At 34.1% G+C, this 19,203-nt stretch overlaps 1 protein-coding gene across 1 annotated transcript in view; it reads left to right on the forward strand.

Moving 5' to 3' along the window:
- Positions 1-14,574, forward strand: part of LOC145317902 (rap guanine nucleotide exchange factor 2-like) — a 44,740-nt gene extending 30,166 nt beyond the window's left edge. The window contains exons 7-12 of the mRNA XM_080159186.1: positions 2,631-2,816; positions 3,156-3,308; positions 7,460-7,574; positions 8,103-8,621; positions 11,965-12,177; positions 13,624-14,574. Of these exons, the coding sequence (XP_080015312.1) occupies positions 2,631-2,816; positions 3,156-3,308; positions 7,460-7,574; positions 8,103-8,621; positions 11,965-12,177; positions 13,624-13,652 (1,215 nt within the window). The 3' untranslated portion in view covers positions 13,653-14,574. The remainder of the gene's footprint in view (positions 1-2,630; positions 2,817-3,155; positions 3,309-7,459; positions 7,575-8,102; positions 8,622-11,964; positions 12,178-13,623) is intronic.
- The last annotated feature ends 4,629 nt before the right edge of the window (positions 14,575-19,203 follow it).

Genomic DNA, 19,203 nt, shown 5'->3' on the forward strand with positions numbered 1-19,203 from the left:
GTATAAAATATCTTATGTATGTTAATTATTATCCTTAAAATCTTGCAAATTATATTCTTTTTTAAATTTTTATTTATATTAGTTCTAAGAAGGTTATAATAATGGATATATTTTTACTTGGATCTTACACCAGATTTTCATGTTCTCTAAAGAAGTTAAACCTGCTACTTAGTAATTTTAGAGATGATTTTCAAATTTTTGACACAGGCTAATCATAAACATGTATCATATATTTTAAAATACATTTTTGGTACAGGCTACTTAGTGCGCATATCCTTGATTTTAGAGATAAATTTCACAGCAATTTGGAACAGGCTAATCCAATAAACAGGATATGTTTAAAAATAGATTTTTGGTACAGGCTACTTAGTGCGCATATCCTTGATTTTAGAGATAAATTTCACAGCAATTTGGAACAGGCTAATCCAATAAACAGGATATGTTTAAAAATAGATATTTGGTACAGGCTACTGAGTGCGCATATCCTTGATTTTAGAGATAAACTTCGCAGTAATTGATCTAAATAGATCTTCACTGTAAATGTTAAGTAAATTAAAGTGCTCTGCCTATATTTACATTATCTGAAGGGATAACGCAATGAACGATAAATTTATTCACTCAATAAATTACCCATTCTGTAGTTTAAAATTATTGGATGAAAAGTTTTTACAATTTTGAAACAGAGAAAGAGGGGACAATGAGCTGTTTATTACGCTAGTCCCCAAAGTTTTATAAGAAAGTTTACTTATTCGTTGGCTTGTCAAATTTGGGGACTGGAGTGAATTTTAATTGGTAAGTTCCTTCAGTTGAATATTCAAACGTTCAAACCACTGATTGTAATCTACAGCAGGGGTAATTTTGTGTATCATAATTAGGGATATGTTCAATTTATCGGCTATTGTCTTATCCCTTAAGATCCCTGACTTTGAAACCAACCAATCAATATTTTATAAAAGTACCCAAAGTTTTTAAGCTAAGGAATAAGATATTTTTTTTTAATAAAATCCTAAAATGCATCGAAAGAATGTGTTTTTCATATAAAAATGTCATGTCAGGACACACCTTAATAAATTATAAACATGACGTTCAACTTTTTTAGTAGCGAAGCTACTTTAAAAGTTTAATTGTCTGTTAGTCCCAAGACTTAGTATCTAATTGTATGTCCTTTAAGATCTCTGAGCCTAACCGATTGAATGAAATCTCTGACTTGTTTTTATTACAAAACTTTTCTTGTATGAAGAACTGGTCCTATAAATTTAAAACATTAGTAAATATTATCCTATTATTATAAAACTTTTTTGGGTTTTTTGACAATTACATTCAATTTAACCAATAACCAATCAATCAAAATTCAATAAAAGCACCTAAAGTTGTTAAGCCAACGAATAAGAAAACATTGTTATGAAACTTTGGGGACTTGTGTAAGAAACAGCCCCATGTGCCCTCCCTCACGTAGCTGCGCTGCTAAAGTATGTTGCCATCCTTGTTTATCCGTCTAACATGCTTTTTTAATGGATATAAGATATACATGGATATATTGACATGGGAATAATATATTGCTAATATGGTCCTCATTTGTTGGGTGAACGTTCATCCAGTAGAAGGGAAGAGGACAGAGTAAAGGTGGTGAATTGTGGATATCGTTATTTTAGCCAGCTGCGAGTATTACATTATCAGAAAACATGAAAATCTGATGCAATAACCATGTAATAATATATCGATTATTTTTTTAAAACATCTGGACCTAACATAACGGGTGGATGTCAATTCTGGGTATGACAAAGATGGGTTTTTAAAAGATGCCGCGTTTTTTCTCCACATTTTTTACGCTATGAATAACAAGCGCGGCATTCGCGAAATCTAAACAGAGTATACAACTCAAGAATTCAAAATTTTAAAATTACTATTTTAGCCATTTGTATAATGTCTAATATAGCTCTAAAAAAGATATATTAATTAATATACACCAAAAATGGATTTAAGATAATTTGTTTGTTTTTTTATAAAGGCTGTACCAACAAAAGCGAAATAATTAAATAAATAGTTGTATACTCTGTTTATATTTCGCGAATGCCGCGCTTGTTATTCATATCGTAAAAAATGTCGAGAAAAAACGCGGCATCATTTAAAAACCCATCTCAGCAGCATTAATCAAGAACCATATTGTACATAAGTAGCGCAGCAATAATTCTAAATAATTAATGTTTGAGAAATACAGGGATCTAAAGGGATAAGACAATAAACGATAAATTAATGTACATCCCCAAATGATGATAAACAAAATTACCCCTTCTGTAGGTTAAAACAATTGGCTGAAACGTTTGGACACTCAACTTAATGAACCAACCAATCAAAATTAATGAAAGTACCCAAAGTTTTGAAGTCCAATGGTTTTAATCTTGCAATTTTTTATCTTAATATCCGTGGAAAGGTGTGTTTAATATGATGCGATAAATAACTAATAGATCATTACATTTTTTAGTTTCCGTAATACGATGTCTTTTATTGTTCGTTAAAGTCTTTCAAAAATTATAACTGTGCGCATCTTAGAAATAAAACAATCAATCAATCACTTTATTAATGCCGCGAAAAATAATAAAATCAATCAATCAATTAATTAATTATTTCAGGTACGCACTTTGACCAACATGTGTTCCGTGCCACTGGACCTTTTCTCTATGCTGGAGCTGGGCGGCCAGCAGCCGTCCACGGCCATGGTGTCTATGAACCAGCTGACCACGGGCCAGCACCTGTCGAGCCGGCGGGGCCGCAAGAAAACGGCCGGAATACCCAATCCTAAACGCATGTTTGAAGAGGTAATGATTTTTTTATTTTCATATAAAAGTATTATTTCTTCTAAAAGTATATAATAAAATAAAAGGATGTTGTTTGTTTGTTTGTACCAAAGAATCTCGCTAACCACTGAACCGGTGTGGTTTCCCTTTACAGGGTAGGTTATCATAGGTCCTATGAAGGTTTATAACTATTTTGGGGGAGAGTATCAACTCCCCCCACCCTCCCCAAAAAACAAATTTAATTTTAAATTTCCCTTTTTATATCTAATATAGAAATTGGGTTATCAAACTCTGCTCAAGTGCCCGGCCCTAAAGGCCTCTAGAGGCGTATACAATAACTGAAATTAATAATCATTGCAGGCCCAGATGGTGAGACGTGTGAAGGCCTACCTGAAGTGCATGAAGGTCATCACGGACGAGGACATCCTGCACAAGATGTCGCTGGAGTGTGAGCCCCCGCTGGGGGGTATACCCCAGTCAAACCCCCACCCACAGCCCCTGCAGCTGGCACAGGTAAAAAATCAGGGATCTAAAGGGATAAGACAATGGCTGATAAATTGATGTACATCCACAATGATGATACACAAAATTATTCCTTAAGTAGATTGAAATTAGTGGTTGAAACGTTTGAATACTCGACTTAATGAATCAACCAATCAAATTTCCCCAAAGTTTTTACCTTATAAATAAGAAAACGTTATAATAAACTTTGGGGACTAGTGTAATAAACAGCCCATTGTCCTCTCCCTCTCTCTGCAAGTAAATAATTAAGTTAGGTTAATGGAGGTAATTTCTGTAAATTAAAATTATTAGTGAAAAAGTTTGGACACTGAAGGTTTTGTACAACCCAATCAATAAAAGTCATCAAAGTTTATGAGCCAACGAATGAGAAAACGATGAGATCAGATAAGTTTACCCCGGGGATCTAAAGGGATAAGACAATGGCCGAAATATTGATGTATATAAACATTAATGATCCACAAAATTACCGCTTTTGTAGATTAAAATTAAGTTGTTGAAACGTTTGAACACCCAACTTAAAGTCACCAAAGTTGTTCAGTCAACAAATAAGAAAACGTTATTAAAATTTTTGTAGACTTGTGTAATTGTCCCCTCTCTCTCTGTTAGGTTAAAGTTAGTTAGGTAAATGGAGAGAATTATTTTTAAAAAATTATTGGTTAAAAAGTTTAGACACTGAAGGTTTTATATCAACATAAGTATATAGTAATCATGTTATTAGAATAGCGTTATGTCGATAATATGTCAGCTATGCCCACTTTTATTTAATGTCAAATAATCGACATACATATACACATTTTGATTTGATGCAGAGAGAGAGAGAGGTTACCAAAGTTTCATAAAAACGTTTTCTTGTTTGTTGGCTTAACAACCTTAAGGGACTTCAGTAAATTTTGATTGATTGCTTCATTAAGTTGAAGGGGTAATTTCGTGTATCATCATTGGGGATGTACATCCATTTATCTGCTATTGTCTTATCCCTTTAGATCCCTGCAAATATTCGACATACATGAACAATTTTGACATAATTACGTAACCAAAGTTCAATAGGGTTAAGTATAGGGGCGCAACATTGAAGTAAAAGAATAGAGAGGGCATGAGCTACATGTAACTCAACCCACAGGCCAGAGACCCTGTCCCGATTTTGTACTGGGTCTTTGAAATTTTAAATTAATAGCGTCGGAAATATAAACACAGCCGAGTCCCTACAAAAGAACAAAAAGCAATTTGCCTGTAGGGTCACTGCAACTAGGGGCAGGTCTAATTGTCTGGATTATACTTCTATACATATACATTTAATTGCTAATCTTTTTTTTATATAAAGCAAATAAGCTAAAAACCAATATGCTAGCAGACGGAAAGGGTCTCTATTATTTGGGGCAGGTAGTTGTCTAGATTATACATCTATTTAATGGTTAATCTTTTTAATATATAAAGCAAATAAGCTAAAAACCAATTTGCTAGTAGACGAAAAGAGTCTCTGCAACTAGGGACAGGTTGTTGTCTGGATTATACATGTATATAACTTATACATCTATTGGCGCATCTTTTCATATAAAGCAAATAAGTTGAAATTAAAGTTTTTGATGATAATAAAAGATGGCAAAAGGTGTGTACATCACGTAAAACATTAAAATTTGGGCCTACAGTCCTTTTATTATGTTGATGTCACAGTAAAGTAACTGTTGGAGAAGGAGGGAACATTACACTGGTAGCCAAAGTTTTATAGTAACGTTGTCTTATTCGTTGGCACTAATCTTTTGTTTTAACAGAGAAACATACTAATGAAATTGATGTACATCTAAGATAAGACAATTGCTGATAAATTGATGTACATCCTTAATGATGATAAACAAAATTACCCTCTCTGTAGATTACAAGTAGTGGTTGAAACGTTTTGACACTAAACTTTATGAACCAACCAACGAAGTTCAATAAAAGTCCCCAAAGTTGTTAAGCCAACGATTAAGAAAACATCATCATGGAACTCTGGGGGACTAGTGTAATAAACAGCCCAATGTCCCAAGTGTATTGTTATTACATGTTATCAAAACTTTATTGAACTAGCTTTATTTAAGTTTGGCTGAAAACATCATCAAACCTCAAAAAAAATAGCAGGGGTAAAGTAATTGGAGGTTTACTTAGCAAACTGTATGTATATTGAAACATGGAGGGGGGGGGGGGACATTGGGCTGTAAATTATACTGTTACCCAATGATTATAATCTACAGAAGGAGTAATTTTGTTTATCATCATTGGGGATGCAAATCAATTTACTGTACATTGTCTTACCTTTAAAGTCTTGAATAGAAATGATAACTACTGCTAATATGTCAGGCTTATGACATTATTAGCTTTAAGTTTTAAACGTTTTCTTTTTCGTTGGCTTAACAACTTTGGGGACTCATACTAAATTTTGATTGGTTGATTAATTAATTTGATTGTCTAAACGTTTCAACCACTAATTGTAATCTAAAGATAGGGTAATTTTGTGTATAATGATTGGTCTTGTAGGTCCTACCCCAAACGTAAGAGTCCCAAACGTCAGAGTGGACAAACGCAAGAGTCCCAAACGCAAGAGTCCCAAACGTCAGAGTGGGACAAACGTCAGAGTGGGACAAACGTCAGAGTGGACATTGCTTAAGTAAAACATCAGAGTCTATGCTATTTTAATTATATGACAAAAAATAGACAGTTAGGCCCCCTAGCCTGCCTAGCCGCGGGCGCTCGGCCCCCTAGCCTATAACCTAACCTAACCTAATCATAAAGAAAATGACTCTGGCTGCAGCACTCAGCACCCTGGCCTACCTAGCCGCAGCGCTCGGCCCCCTAGCCTGCCTAGCCGCGGGCGCTCGGCCCCCTAGCCTATAACCTAACCTAACCTAATCATAAAGAAAATGACTCTGGCTGCAGCACTCAGCACCCTGGCCTACCTAGCCGCAGCGCTTTAATGATTATAAAATCGAGACTCATACGTTTTACTTATAAAATGTCCACTCTGACGTTTGTCCCAAAAATCCTGCGTTTGTCCACTCTGACGTTTGTCCCACTCTGACGTTTGTCCCACTCTGACGTTTGTCCAACTCTGACGTTTGGGACTCTTGCGTTTGTCCACTCTGATGTTTTTCCACTCTGACGTTTGGGACTCTTACGTTTGTCGTGGAACCGTCTTGTACATTTATATATAAGCCATTGTCTTATCCCTTTAGATTCCTGCGAAAAAACAGTCATAAAAGATAAAAAAAAAATTACTTATCCATTTACTTACCATCCATATCCAACAAAAAAGAAGATGATTTTAGCTTATAATCAAAGAAAAAAAAGATGATGTTTTTTTATGGTAGATAAAAATGATAATATCATTATCTAAATTATGTCAAATGAAGTTATTTTGAGTTTAAAAATCATTAAAATTGTCGTTCATTGCTTTATGAACATTTTTAGTAGCGAAGCTACTCTATAATTCACTTTGTATGTCAGTCCTACAGTCCGCAAAGCTATGGAATAAATGCGATTTTCCCAGCTTCTATTCAAGATAGATGGCTGATTTTTTTTGTGGAGATTTCCTATGCCAAAGAGCATACAGTATGTAATTTACCTGGTCCGTCGGTCTGTCAGTCCTGCTACAAAATATAATTACAAAAATGTTTTTAAAAACATGTGAAAGGTTTCGTGATATTTTATCCGATAAGTTTATTAAAAATCCATGATTTTTGTGCTTCGGTGATTAATGATGTAGTCATACTTGTTTCATAATCAACCATTAAAGAATAGCTTTTTGGAGCATAATTTAATCATAAAAAACAGTTCTGTCATTCGCTATCCTAAGGAGTAATATCAAATCTTGATTGTGTTGTAATATAAAGTCAAAACACTTTTACTCCAATATTTTGGATAAGGGGTAAATTGTTTATCACAATTGGATTGACGTTAAATTGATGTATGTTCAATTTCATCCCCAATAAATAAAACTATTGGAGGAAAAGTTTTAGTCACTGCTATTTTATACAACCCAATCAATATGTTTTCAAATATGTCCCCAAAGTTTTATTTTAACTTTTAATTATTCGTTGGTTTAACAACTGGATGATTAATTAAGTTGAGTGTTAAAACGTTTCAACCATTAATACTAATATAATTTTTAGGCGCGCAAGCAGCGAACCTCGAGCCCATCACCCTCGGCAGTGAGCAGCAGTTCCTCAACACCCTCCCATCATTCAAATGACAGGCGGCTACTCACAATCTCCCCACAAAAATTTGGTAAGTTGTTTTTTTCTGTATGGCTTTTGAAAACCAATTAATTTCCGCGGAAAGCTGTCTATAATACGATGCAATGAAGGTAAGGGTTGGGGAAGATCTGTAGAGGAGAACCATATCGGTTCAGTGGTTAGTGAGTCCCTCAACACCCTCCCATCATTCAAATGACAGGCGGCTACTCACAATCTCCCCACAAAAATTTGGTAAGTTGTTTTTTTTCTGTATGGCTTTGAAAACCAATTAATATCCGCGGAAAGCTGTGTATAATACGATGCAATGAAGGTAAGGGTTTGTGAAGACCTGTAGAGGAGAACCATATCGGTTCAGTGGTTAGTAAGTTCGTTAACACTTTTCCATCATTTCAATGACCTGCGGCTACTCACTATCTACCCACAAAAAATTGTTAAGTATTGTAGTTGTTTTTTTCTCAGAATTACAAACAATTTTCCATGAATATTAAAATAAAAGTCATACATTAAATACCGTCGGCCCTTCGATTAAAAGATTATTTTGACATTGAATATTTTCTAGGTGCCGCCAGCCCGCAAGCTGTGAAGAAACTGCTAGCCCTGTCTGAACAAACCAAACCGCGGCCCGCCAAAGGCGGCAGCATGGAGCGCGGCGCCACATCCGCAATGATGTCTGACTCCCAGCATTCACCAACCGGCGGCAGCGGCGGTGCTAGCGGCAACCAGCCGCCGCCAAAACCTGAGCGTTCGGCGATTCACGCCGACCAAACTCCGCCGGTTAACCTTACCTCCGAGTCGAGTTCTGTAACGGGTCGGCCGCGAAGCGGCCGCGGCGATAACAGCGAAAACGGCGGTGGCAGTGTAAATATTATTACAAACTCAAAGACAAAATTGCGCAGCAAGGTTCAAAATTCAATTGGGTCGGTGACGTCGACCGACAGCGGCCTGGGGCCGGAGCGCGGCTCGTCGGCGGCGATTATTAGCGGCGGCGGAAGCAGCAGCCGCAATCATAGTGAGTCGCCGCAGCTGCAGACGAGACGGCGGTATCATAATCATTATCATGGACAGAAACACGGTCATGGTAAGTTGCTTTTAGAATTTCATGTTTGCACTTCATTTTTTAGGGGGGGGATATTACACACCCACACACAAAACACCCCACAACTTGTTGTTTACTAAATTAGCTACTCTATAACTAGCCAGTCTGTCCGTTCGTTAGGACGCTTCGCTGTAAATTTCAAAAATGAAAAGAGTTGTTTGTTACGGACGGGCCTTAATTATCGAAAAGCTTCGCTTTTAGTGAGCCGAAATGATTTTATTTTCTATTTTTGTAAAAATCACTTTCCAAATAAAGCACATTTTTAATAACGCATGATTTGAATTATATCATTAAATATGAAGATATTAAAAAGCATGATTTTTAAAACTTGAGCAAATAATACACACACAAGCGACAACTGCACTGTAATCCTATTGTATAAAGTCTAAAGATTTGTTTGTTCCTTTAGATCTCGCAAACCACTGAATCGATTGAGTGAAATTAGTTCACGTGATGCTTTTAAATTTACGTACAATGGTGGTATTAGGCATGGACGCTATTCTAATAACATTATGATAACAGCTCTATGTTGATATAATTACAGCACACAAGTTTAACAGGGATTGGATGCAATTATCCTTGCTGGCAGGGATCTAAAGGGATAAGACAATGGCCGATAATTTGATTTATAACCCTAATGATGAGACACAAAATTGACACAACCCAATCTTTCCAGATTTTGTATAAATTTTTTGAGGAACACGACTCCAGTGACGTCATATTTTTCTTTCCCGAAAAAGGGAAGGGGGGAAGAAAATCTCTTCAAAAGAGATGGGGAAAACCCCCTTTTCTCTCATCTCTTTTTTTCTTCCCCCCTTCCCTTTTTCGGGAAAGAAAAATATGACGTCACTGGAGTCGTGTTCCTCAAAAAATTATACAAAATCTGGAAAGATTGGGTTGTGTCCACAAAATTATTCCTTCTGTAGATTGCAATTAGTGGTTAAAATGTATGGACACTCAACTTAACTCAATAACAAACAAACAAAAAATAAATGTCTTAAGCCATCGAATAAAAAAACGTTGCAATAAAACTTTGGGGACTAGTGTAATAAAAAGCCAATTTTCCCCTCCCTCCCGGCCTTGTTTGGCTAATGAAGTAAACCAATTTTTCATAATGGTGCACGAAAAGCATAAAAAATGCATCTTAGATGGGGACATCAAAAAAAATTAAGCCAAAAAATGGCATTTCTGTACAGGGTCTGTATTTCAAAAAGTTCATGTCGACTAGTTGACATTTTATCGGGGATCTTAGGGGATGAGACAATGAACGATAAATTGATGTACATCCCTCTAAAAATGATAAACAAAGTTACCCTTTCTGAATTATTGGTTAAAGAGTTCATATACTTCTAATTTGAGCCAACCAAGCATTTTCTAAAATTATCCAAAGATTTAAGCAAACGAATGATAAAGCATGTTTTTAAAACTTTGGGTACCAGTATAATTTACAGTCCAATGTCCTCTCCCTCCCTGTATTTAATAAAGTGTTCATGGCTGACTACAATCATTTATCCAATAATTATATCGACATTATGGCCAATATTACGTTGAGTATCCAAGGTTTTAACCACATTGTAATCTACAACAGTGTGGTAATTTTGTGTATGATCATTGGAGATGTTTATCAATTATTCGTTCATTGTCTTATCCCTTTATATCCCTTATTCTAATAACATTATGACTACATACATATATCGATAAAATGACAACACAAAATTTTGATAGGATGTTCTAATGGATTTATTATTAATTGGATCTTTCACCAGATTATAATGTACACTTTATAAAGTGAAACGCGTAGCTGGATAAAAAAAACGATACCCACAATCCACCCCCTTTACTTTATCCCCTCCCCTCCTACTGGATGAACTAACTAATAAATAAATAATGTCCATGTAAGCAACTTAAATTTTCCCCCGTCTTAATATCCACGTATATTCTATATCCATTAATGTACTTGACCTTTTTCAAACTAAAATTATTTACGGTTAAGCTTTTCAAAGGTTTGATTGGCAGTCAATAAACTTTTTTTAAGCGAAGCTGATCAATAGATGATTAGGTTAAACGTCCGTACGTCCTTAGTTAATGTTTGTTCTTTTTTTATTTGTAGAAGTTTGACTTTTCTTTTATGGATGTTGCAATCCTTAGTTTAATGAATATATTTTTACTTAGATCTTACATCATATTTTCATGTTCTCTAATAAAGTGTTGCTTGCGGCTGGCTAAAATAACGTTCCTCCCATCAATCCCCTATACCCCATCCCTTCCTACTGGAGGAACAAACTGACCAATAAATGAGGCCCATATTAGCAACCTATATTGACCCATATTTTCAATTATATAAATTAATTAGGAGGGGGCCCCAGGGGTTATCAGTGCTCAAAAAGGTACTTTGTGTGAAATCACCCAGGGATCTAAAGGGATAAGACAATGGCCGATAAATTGATGTACATCCCCAATGATGATACACAAAATTAACCCTTCTGTAGATTACAATTAGTAGTTGAAACGTTAAGGGACTCTAAACCAACCAAACTAAGTTCAATAAAGGTCCTCAAAGTTGTTAAGCAAACAAACAAGAAATAGTTATTATAAATCTTTGGGGACTAGTGTAATAAACAGCCCATTGTCCCCTCTATCTCTGCAAAAAAAACCACCCTGTTTATTAATCTATTTAAAAACTTGTAATGAATAAATATAAATAATATCAAGTTGAGATTCATAATTAAACTGTCTTAATCAACAACTCTTTTAAACAAGGGTCAAGGATAACGACATAATCATAGGCGCAGAGCAAAGTAATAATAATAAGAGCAATAGCTAGAGAAGTTTGGGCTAAAATAGAAAATGGCCAATCAAATAAAAGAGTATAAATCTAAGATCACAGAATATTCAGTAATATAAAGGGATAATACAATGGCCGATAAATTGATTCACATCTCCAATAATGATTCAAAATTACCCTTTCTGTAGATTACAATTAATGGTTGAAGAATTGGACACACTACTTAATGAACCAACCGATCAAAATGTAGTATAAGCCCCTAAAGTTTTTTTATCCAACAAATAAGAAAACGTTATTTTTAAAACTTTGGGGACTACTGTAATAAACAATTCAATGTCCCCCCCCCCCTGCATGATTGCACACAATAAGAAATCAATAAATTAATCAATAAAAGTTGTAAAATTAATTCAACTTTTAATTTATTCAAAATGGCAGTATTTTGAGGACCAAACAATGTTTGGTTCACAATCAATCAATCAACTGAATGCCACGTATGCGCGCACAATCAATCAATAACGCACACTCTTATTTTCTATTTAGGACGCAGTCTGACCGTGCACCACGCCATTCCCGCCGTCACCGTGTGTCCCGGCTCGCCGGGCGGCGGCTACTACGCCCCGTTGCCGCTGCCGCGCGGCGGGGGGCTGCGTCTGGCAGCTGCCCACCACCAGCTGACACTGCACCACGGGGGCTACACCACCACCCACCACTATGCACCCCACCCCCACCACGCTCACCACCCCCAAGATGATGGTATGTAAATGTTTTTGAGTATAGTCCCTTTCGTGACAACGCCTCCTAAGGTGCGTTTCGTTGTATTTTCACAATAGCTTTTGATAGGTTATTTTAGGTTAAGTTGGATTAGGTGATTGCCCTTCAGGGTTAAGTAATTGTCCCTGCAGGTTTAGAGCCCCACGCAGGAGCTAGAAATAGGGGAATAGCTAAAGTGAAAATACGACGAAACGCTCCTTTAGAGGCGTTGCCACGAAAGGGACTATACGCATATTTTCTTTTCAGATGGCCCCCTAGTAAAATCTTTGGATCTACTGCAGTTCACGGTAAAATATTGCTGGTAACGAATATTGCCAAAAATCTATGAATTTTAAAGGCTGCTAGCTGCCGAACGGCTGAACGTACAGATCATGCCCGCACACTGTTTTAAGCGGCATAAGAAGGCCTACAAATAATCTGGAATAGCAATAAATCAATAATGCATAATTATCTCACAGTGCATAGAAATGCGCGAAAAAGGCCTATTTTACACATTTTTTCTTCAGTGAAGCTTTCCCTGTGCATCATTGGATCTTGGCTATTCCAGATTATTTGTAGGCCTTCTTATACCGCTTAAAATGGTGTGCGTGTATGATCTGTACGTTCAGCCGTTTGGCAGCTAGCAGCTTTTAAAATTCATAGATTTATAGCAATATTTGTTACCAGCAATATTTTACCGTGAACTGCAGTAGATCCAAATCTTTTGATATCTAGTAAAGCTAAGGATCTTACAGGATAAGACAATAGACATTAAAATGATGTACATCCCCAATATCAATATTGACAAAAGTACCCCTTCTGTATAAAAAAAATATTGGTTAAGTTTAGACACTGGGAATTTGTATAACCTAATTAAGATCTAAGTATTTAAGTAAGGTTTTTTCTCGTATTCATTCGAATCCGGTGGATATGAACCGGTTCTCATCCATACGAAAAAACTATGTTTAGCATCGTATTATATCCAGCTTTCTACGAATATAAAAATGTACGATCATAAGATTAAAACCAGTTTTTTTAGCCCGGGCCTTCGGCACCTTGGGGCTAAAAAAACTGGTTTTAATCTTATAATTGTACATTCTATATCCGCGGAAAGCGGTTTATAATACGATGAAAGAAATAACTATTTTTTAAAAATACAAGGTTTGGTGATTTAACTATTAACTCGAGGTTTTGACTCAACCCTTAGTATAATATTACAAGAATATTATTCTTCGTGGATAATTACCTATAATACGATGCTATACATGATTTTTTAGTATTGCTAAGAACCGGTTCTAATCCAGCGTAAAATAGCCGGATTGGAAGACATTCTGGAATAGTTATTTCTCACATCGTATTATAAACAGCTTTCAGCGGTTATAGAATGTACCTTCGGCACCTCGGGGCTAAAAAAACTGGTTTTTTTTATTAAAATATTCCTTTTTTCAGATGATGAAACCCAAGTATCTGCTGTTTAGTGAAAAAAATTAACTACCAGAAGAAATTAAAAAATTACCATATAAATTCACTTTTTCATAAAGACATTAAGAAATTTAAAAATACTCTATAATAATAATTAATAAAGTACAAATTTGAAATAATTAAGTGTTATTTAGAAGTGAAAATATTCATAAAATTGCAAGATTTTTTATAATAATTGTATTATTTATAGTTTTTATACCAATTTTATATGATTTTATATTATTATATTTTTTTATTATGAATTTTGTTAAAGACGTTGATTTTTTATCAATAGTTTTTAAAATATTTTTTTATTTTGTAAGTTACTCACGCCCGGCTTTGGTTAATTCAAGATATTTTGTTTTGCTATTTAAGACCCTAAGACATAATCAAACCTAATTCAGCAGTATTTTTAAAGGGCAGTTTTGAAGAGTTAGAGGTCAACTTATAAAACGAAATATGCATCTTTTTAAATGTTATTTACATATTTGAAGATAAAAGATGCATCATTCTTTTGTTTTATAAGTTAAGCTCCAACTCTTCGAAAGAGACCACCTGCAGGCCTGCAGCACCTGAACCTGGGTGTCAATTCCAAATATTTTCAAATATAGGGAAACTACTTCCCAAAAGTAAACTTTTTTCTGCCAAATAACCTATCCTCGCACTCCTAAGACAAAGACTCTCTGTTTACGCAAAAATGTCAGAACTCCCTCATCCCCTTGTTTGTATATGTTGCTATTAGTGATTTGTGATAAAGACGTTACATATTTATTATAAGAAAGTTCAGTTTAGTTTAAACCTTATGATATCTTGAATTGTCTGCGGCCTGGTGTGAAATGTAAACTGTTGGACCTGTGATATTAATATAATTATATTTTATATGTATTGTAATATTTTTTTATATCAAATATTGTTTGTAAATAAAATATGTATAATTTTTTTATGTTTTATTTTTTTAGTAGCGAAGCTAATCTATAATTTAATTTGTCAGTCCGTAACGCTCAAGGATAATGATATTTTTTTTAGCTGCCATTAAAGCTAAAATTTTTAGTCAAGATTCCTATAACATATGCGCATCTATTGTATTCAAAGGGGCCGATAAAGGCTTGAAAAATAGCTTAAAACCATCCCAAGACTCAAATTTGAAAGTAATAAAGCTTAAACTATCATATGACCTATGTGAAGCTTGTCTAAAGGGGTGAACTCATGGTAGTTAATTACTCTTAAGCTTCAGACAAAATAATCCCCAACTACAATATAACTAGCGGCTAGAAGACTCTGAGGGCACGTATGGTGGAAAAGGACCCCCCCCCCTCAATTTTCAATTTGAGTTTTAAAAGGGTGTTTATTTTTTTAGGGGTGATTCCTCTTTGAAGGAGTAGATACAAAATATTTATAAACCTTCCCTGAACCTATAAGAAGATTCACTGTAAAGGATTACCATACAGGTTCAGCGGTTAGCGAGATCCTTCGATACAAACAGACAGGCAGACAAACATCCTGTTACTTTATATCTAATAAGGATTAAATAAATAAAATACAGAAACAAATCAATATATTTATTATTCATCATATGTATAGTTAACTTTAATTTAAATACGATAAATTATTTCATTTATCTTATTCATTTATTAGATAAATTATTTCATTTATCTTAATTTAATCACAAACAAATACATCATAACACCTCGCCAGAGTAAATTAATTGATTTTAAAAATTAAACAAATTACGCAATTTCCCCAAGTAGAAAGAGCTGCTTATTTTTTGATATGTTAAAATTTCAAAAATTGACAGGATATCTGTTTGTCTGTACTGAAGGATCTCGCTGGCAAATAGCTGATCTTAACATAAATTGAAAAAAAAAAATTTATGTGCCCCTAAAAGGACTCTAGGGGCGTAAATAAATAAGTGTAGTTATTTTTAAAAACATTTTAATATCTTAAAAAGACATTGATCCCTAAAATATCAAATAATAGTAAAATTACAACAGTTCTCAAAAGAAAACAGATAGTAAAAAATATGCAACTAGAATTTATTTAAAGTACAGAAAAAGTAGCTTGAAACCATCCCAAAAATTAAATTTAAAAAGACCTATATAAAGCTTTCCTAAAATGGAGATCTCAATCGGTTCAATAAAATCTTAAGCTACAGATAAAATGATAAAAACACTGCTTTTTAATTAGGATGAAGAAAAAATACTGAAATTTTGCAATGTTGAGATTTAATTTTAAAAAATCCATCATTTTATTCGAGAGAGGTGTGTAGAAATTATGATAGAGGGTTAGTTATTTATCGCAGCGTATTATAAACATCTTTCCGCGGATTGTAAAATAAAAAATCTGGTTTTGATATACCGAAGGGCCAACAAAATAGGTATTAACTTCATGATTTTTATATGAATTATATTCGTGGAAAATTGTCTGTAATACGATACGATACATGATTTTTTTAGTATGGTTGAGAACCGGTTCCAGTCCAACGGATCTTGGTCGGTTTTTAAATCCGTACTGGAAATAGGATTAATTTCTTATGACTTAGGAACATTATATGACTTTCGTAATGATATTTTTTATGAATTATGAGTTTTTAAAGGTTTAGGATTTTTAGTTTATTTTTAAATTGATTTGAGAATGCAATTTGATTTTTACATACTAGGAAAATGGAATATATATATATTGTTGTGTTTTAGGATGACACACAGAAAACTGTCCCGAATTTGTATTAATTTTGAGGAACAAGACTCCAGTTACGTCATATTTTTCTTTCCCGAAAAAGTGAAGGTGGATAGAAAAAAAGGGAAGGGGGGAAGAAAAAAGAGATGGGAGAAAAGGGGGTTTTCCCCATCTCTTTTAAAGAGATTTTCTTCCCCCCTTCCCTTTTTTGGGAAAGAAAAATATGACGTCACTGGAGTCTTGTTCCTCAAAATTAATACAAATTCGGGACAGTTTTCTGTGTGTCTTTAGGATTTTTAAAGGAATAAAAAAATGTACCTATAATAATAAAAAGTAGAAGTTATGTCTTATTTCTTTTTTTTTATTACGAGGATTAAATTTAAGGAAATACTTATATATCAAAACAAAATTGATGAAAATATAAGATTTTGTTTCTTATTTTCATTATTAAAAAAAACTATCGACAATTTAATAGGGTTAGAAGGTAATAATTAAGATTTTGATCTAGTTCAGTTCACGGTAAAATGTTCCTGGTGACGAATATCTCCAAAAATCTATAAACTTTTAAGGCTTCTAACCGACAAAAGAAGGCCTAAGGATAATCTGGAATAGTCATTATTCGAAAATAGCCAGTTAACATGCATTGCACTGCACATAAATGCGCGAAAAAGACTTATTTTACGCTTTTTTCTTCTGTAAAGCTTTCCCTGTGCATCATTGGATCTTGGCTATACTAGATTATTAATAGGCTTTCTTATGCCGCTTAAAATGGTGTGCGGGCATGACATATACGTTCAGTCGTTTAGCAGCTAGCAGCCTTTAGAGTTTATAGATTTTTGTAGATAATCGTTACCAGGATCATTTTACCATAATCTGCACTAGATCCTAAGATTTGAATAAAAACTAGAACACTAGTAACAAGACGATAGTATAACAATAAAAAACATGGATCTTTATGAAAACTCAGGGATCTAAAGGGATAAGACATTGCCGATAAATTGACCCAATAATGATACAAAAAATTACCCCAGATTACAGCCAGTGGTTGACACCCAACTCAATCAACCAACTAATCAAAATTCAATATTAAAGCCTGAATATGTTAAGCCTACAAATAAGAAAACATTATTATAAAACTTTGTTCCTGGTTTCTTCGTAAAGGTAAAAAGCCTTGGACGAAAGATATAAGGTTATAAATAAAAAATTTATATTAAGTAAAAAAACAGAGGGGGCATGAGCTACATGGCAAGGACTCTGTCAATTTTGAAGGTTTTTAAGCTATCAATCCCAAAATTTTCATTAAAGATCCATTTAAAAATAAGAATATTATTTGGAAAACAAATAATGGAACAAAACAGACAAAAAATTTAAGGGATAAGGCAATTGGCGAAAAATTGATATACATCCCCAACAATGATAAACAAAATTATCCATCATGTCGATTAAATTATAAGTTAAAAATATTGAACACTGCTCGGTTAGAACCAACCAACAGTTAGTACCCAAAGTGTTTGAGCCATCGGATAAGATAAAACTTTGGGTGCTAGTGTAAATTACAGTCCAATGTCCCCTCCCTCCCTTAAATCATTGCCTGCTTTGTTCCTTTGCTTGTTCTTCCAAATAACTTTTATCCAGTAAGGCTTCGAAACCGATTAATATCCGCTGGATTAGAACCTTTTCTGAGCCATACTGAAAAAGCATGCATCGCATCGTAATAAAGACAATTTTCTACGAATATTAAAATAAAAACCATAGAATTAATACCAGTTTAATTGGCCCGGGCCTTCGACCCCACAGGGTCAACTAAACAGTAATTAATGTCATTTACTATCCGCAGAAAACTGTCTATAATACGATGCGATAAATAACCATTACAATATACATAGTATATGTATTAATTCTAAACATTTATATATTTTATACATTTACTGTCAATAGTCAGAAATAATAATTAAATGTGTCAACCACAAAAATATTTAATAAACTTTTGCAGGAAAGAAAGGAGTATATAACATGATTTCTCGTAACACTAGAGGTTTGACCCCAAAATAACGATAAATCAAGTAACCCTTCCATAAAAAAATTATATTGATATTATGAAAATGTATAACAACCTATGATATTAATTTTATTACTTAATAATCCTAATTCGACGGAATTGGAATATGTTATGGAATTTTAAAAATTAGGTTTTAATCCAGGATCTTAATGGATAAGGCAATGGCCAATAAATTGATGTACATCCCCAATGATGATAAACAAAATGTCCCCTTCTGTACAATAAAATTATTGATGGAGAAGTTTTGGGACTGTTATTCTGGACCAAATGTTCCAAAATTTCAAAATGAAATGTACCCAAAATTTAGCAGCCAACGAATGAGAGAAGATATTTATAAAACTTTGAGTACCAGTAATATTTACAGTCCATTGTCCATCTCCCTCCCTGCAGCAATGAAATACCGGGGACAGAATTTCGTACAAATAAATTTGGGGAATATTACCTAATTCTTCATCATTGACTTATCTCTGAATCCTGAGGTTAAAAAAAAACACTTCTTTTTATCTAATAACATATCCATCTATCCATGCACTTAAGATCTGAATTTATACAATAATAAATTGACAGTATAATTAGAAGAATCACATAAAAGTCAGGCATATCTATCTATCACAATAGGTTTACCCAGAGAGTGTTTATTACACTAGTCCCCGAAGTTTTATAAAAATGTTTTCTTATTTGTTGGCTTAACAGCTTTGGGCACTTTTAATAAATTTTGTTTGGTTAGCTCATTTTTTTGTGTATCATCATTGGGGAATGGGATGTACATCAATAGTCTTATCCCTTTAGATCCCTGAGGTAAACCTATAATAAGACAATAAAATACGCCCAATTAT

The sequence above is a fragment of the Acartia tonsa genome, chromosome 4, assembly GCF_053477335.1.
Source record: "Acartia tonsa isolate MP-2025a chromosome 4, ASM5347733v1, whole genome shotgun sequence".
NCBI classification, from domain to species: domain Eukaryota; kingdom Metazoa; phylum Arthropoda; class Copepoda; order Calanoida; family Acartiidae; genus Acartia; species Acartia tonsa.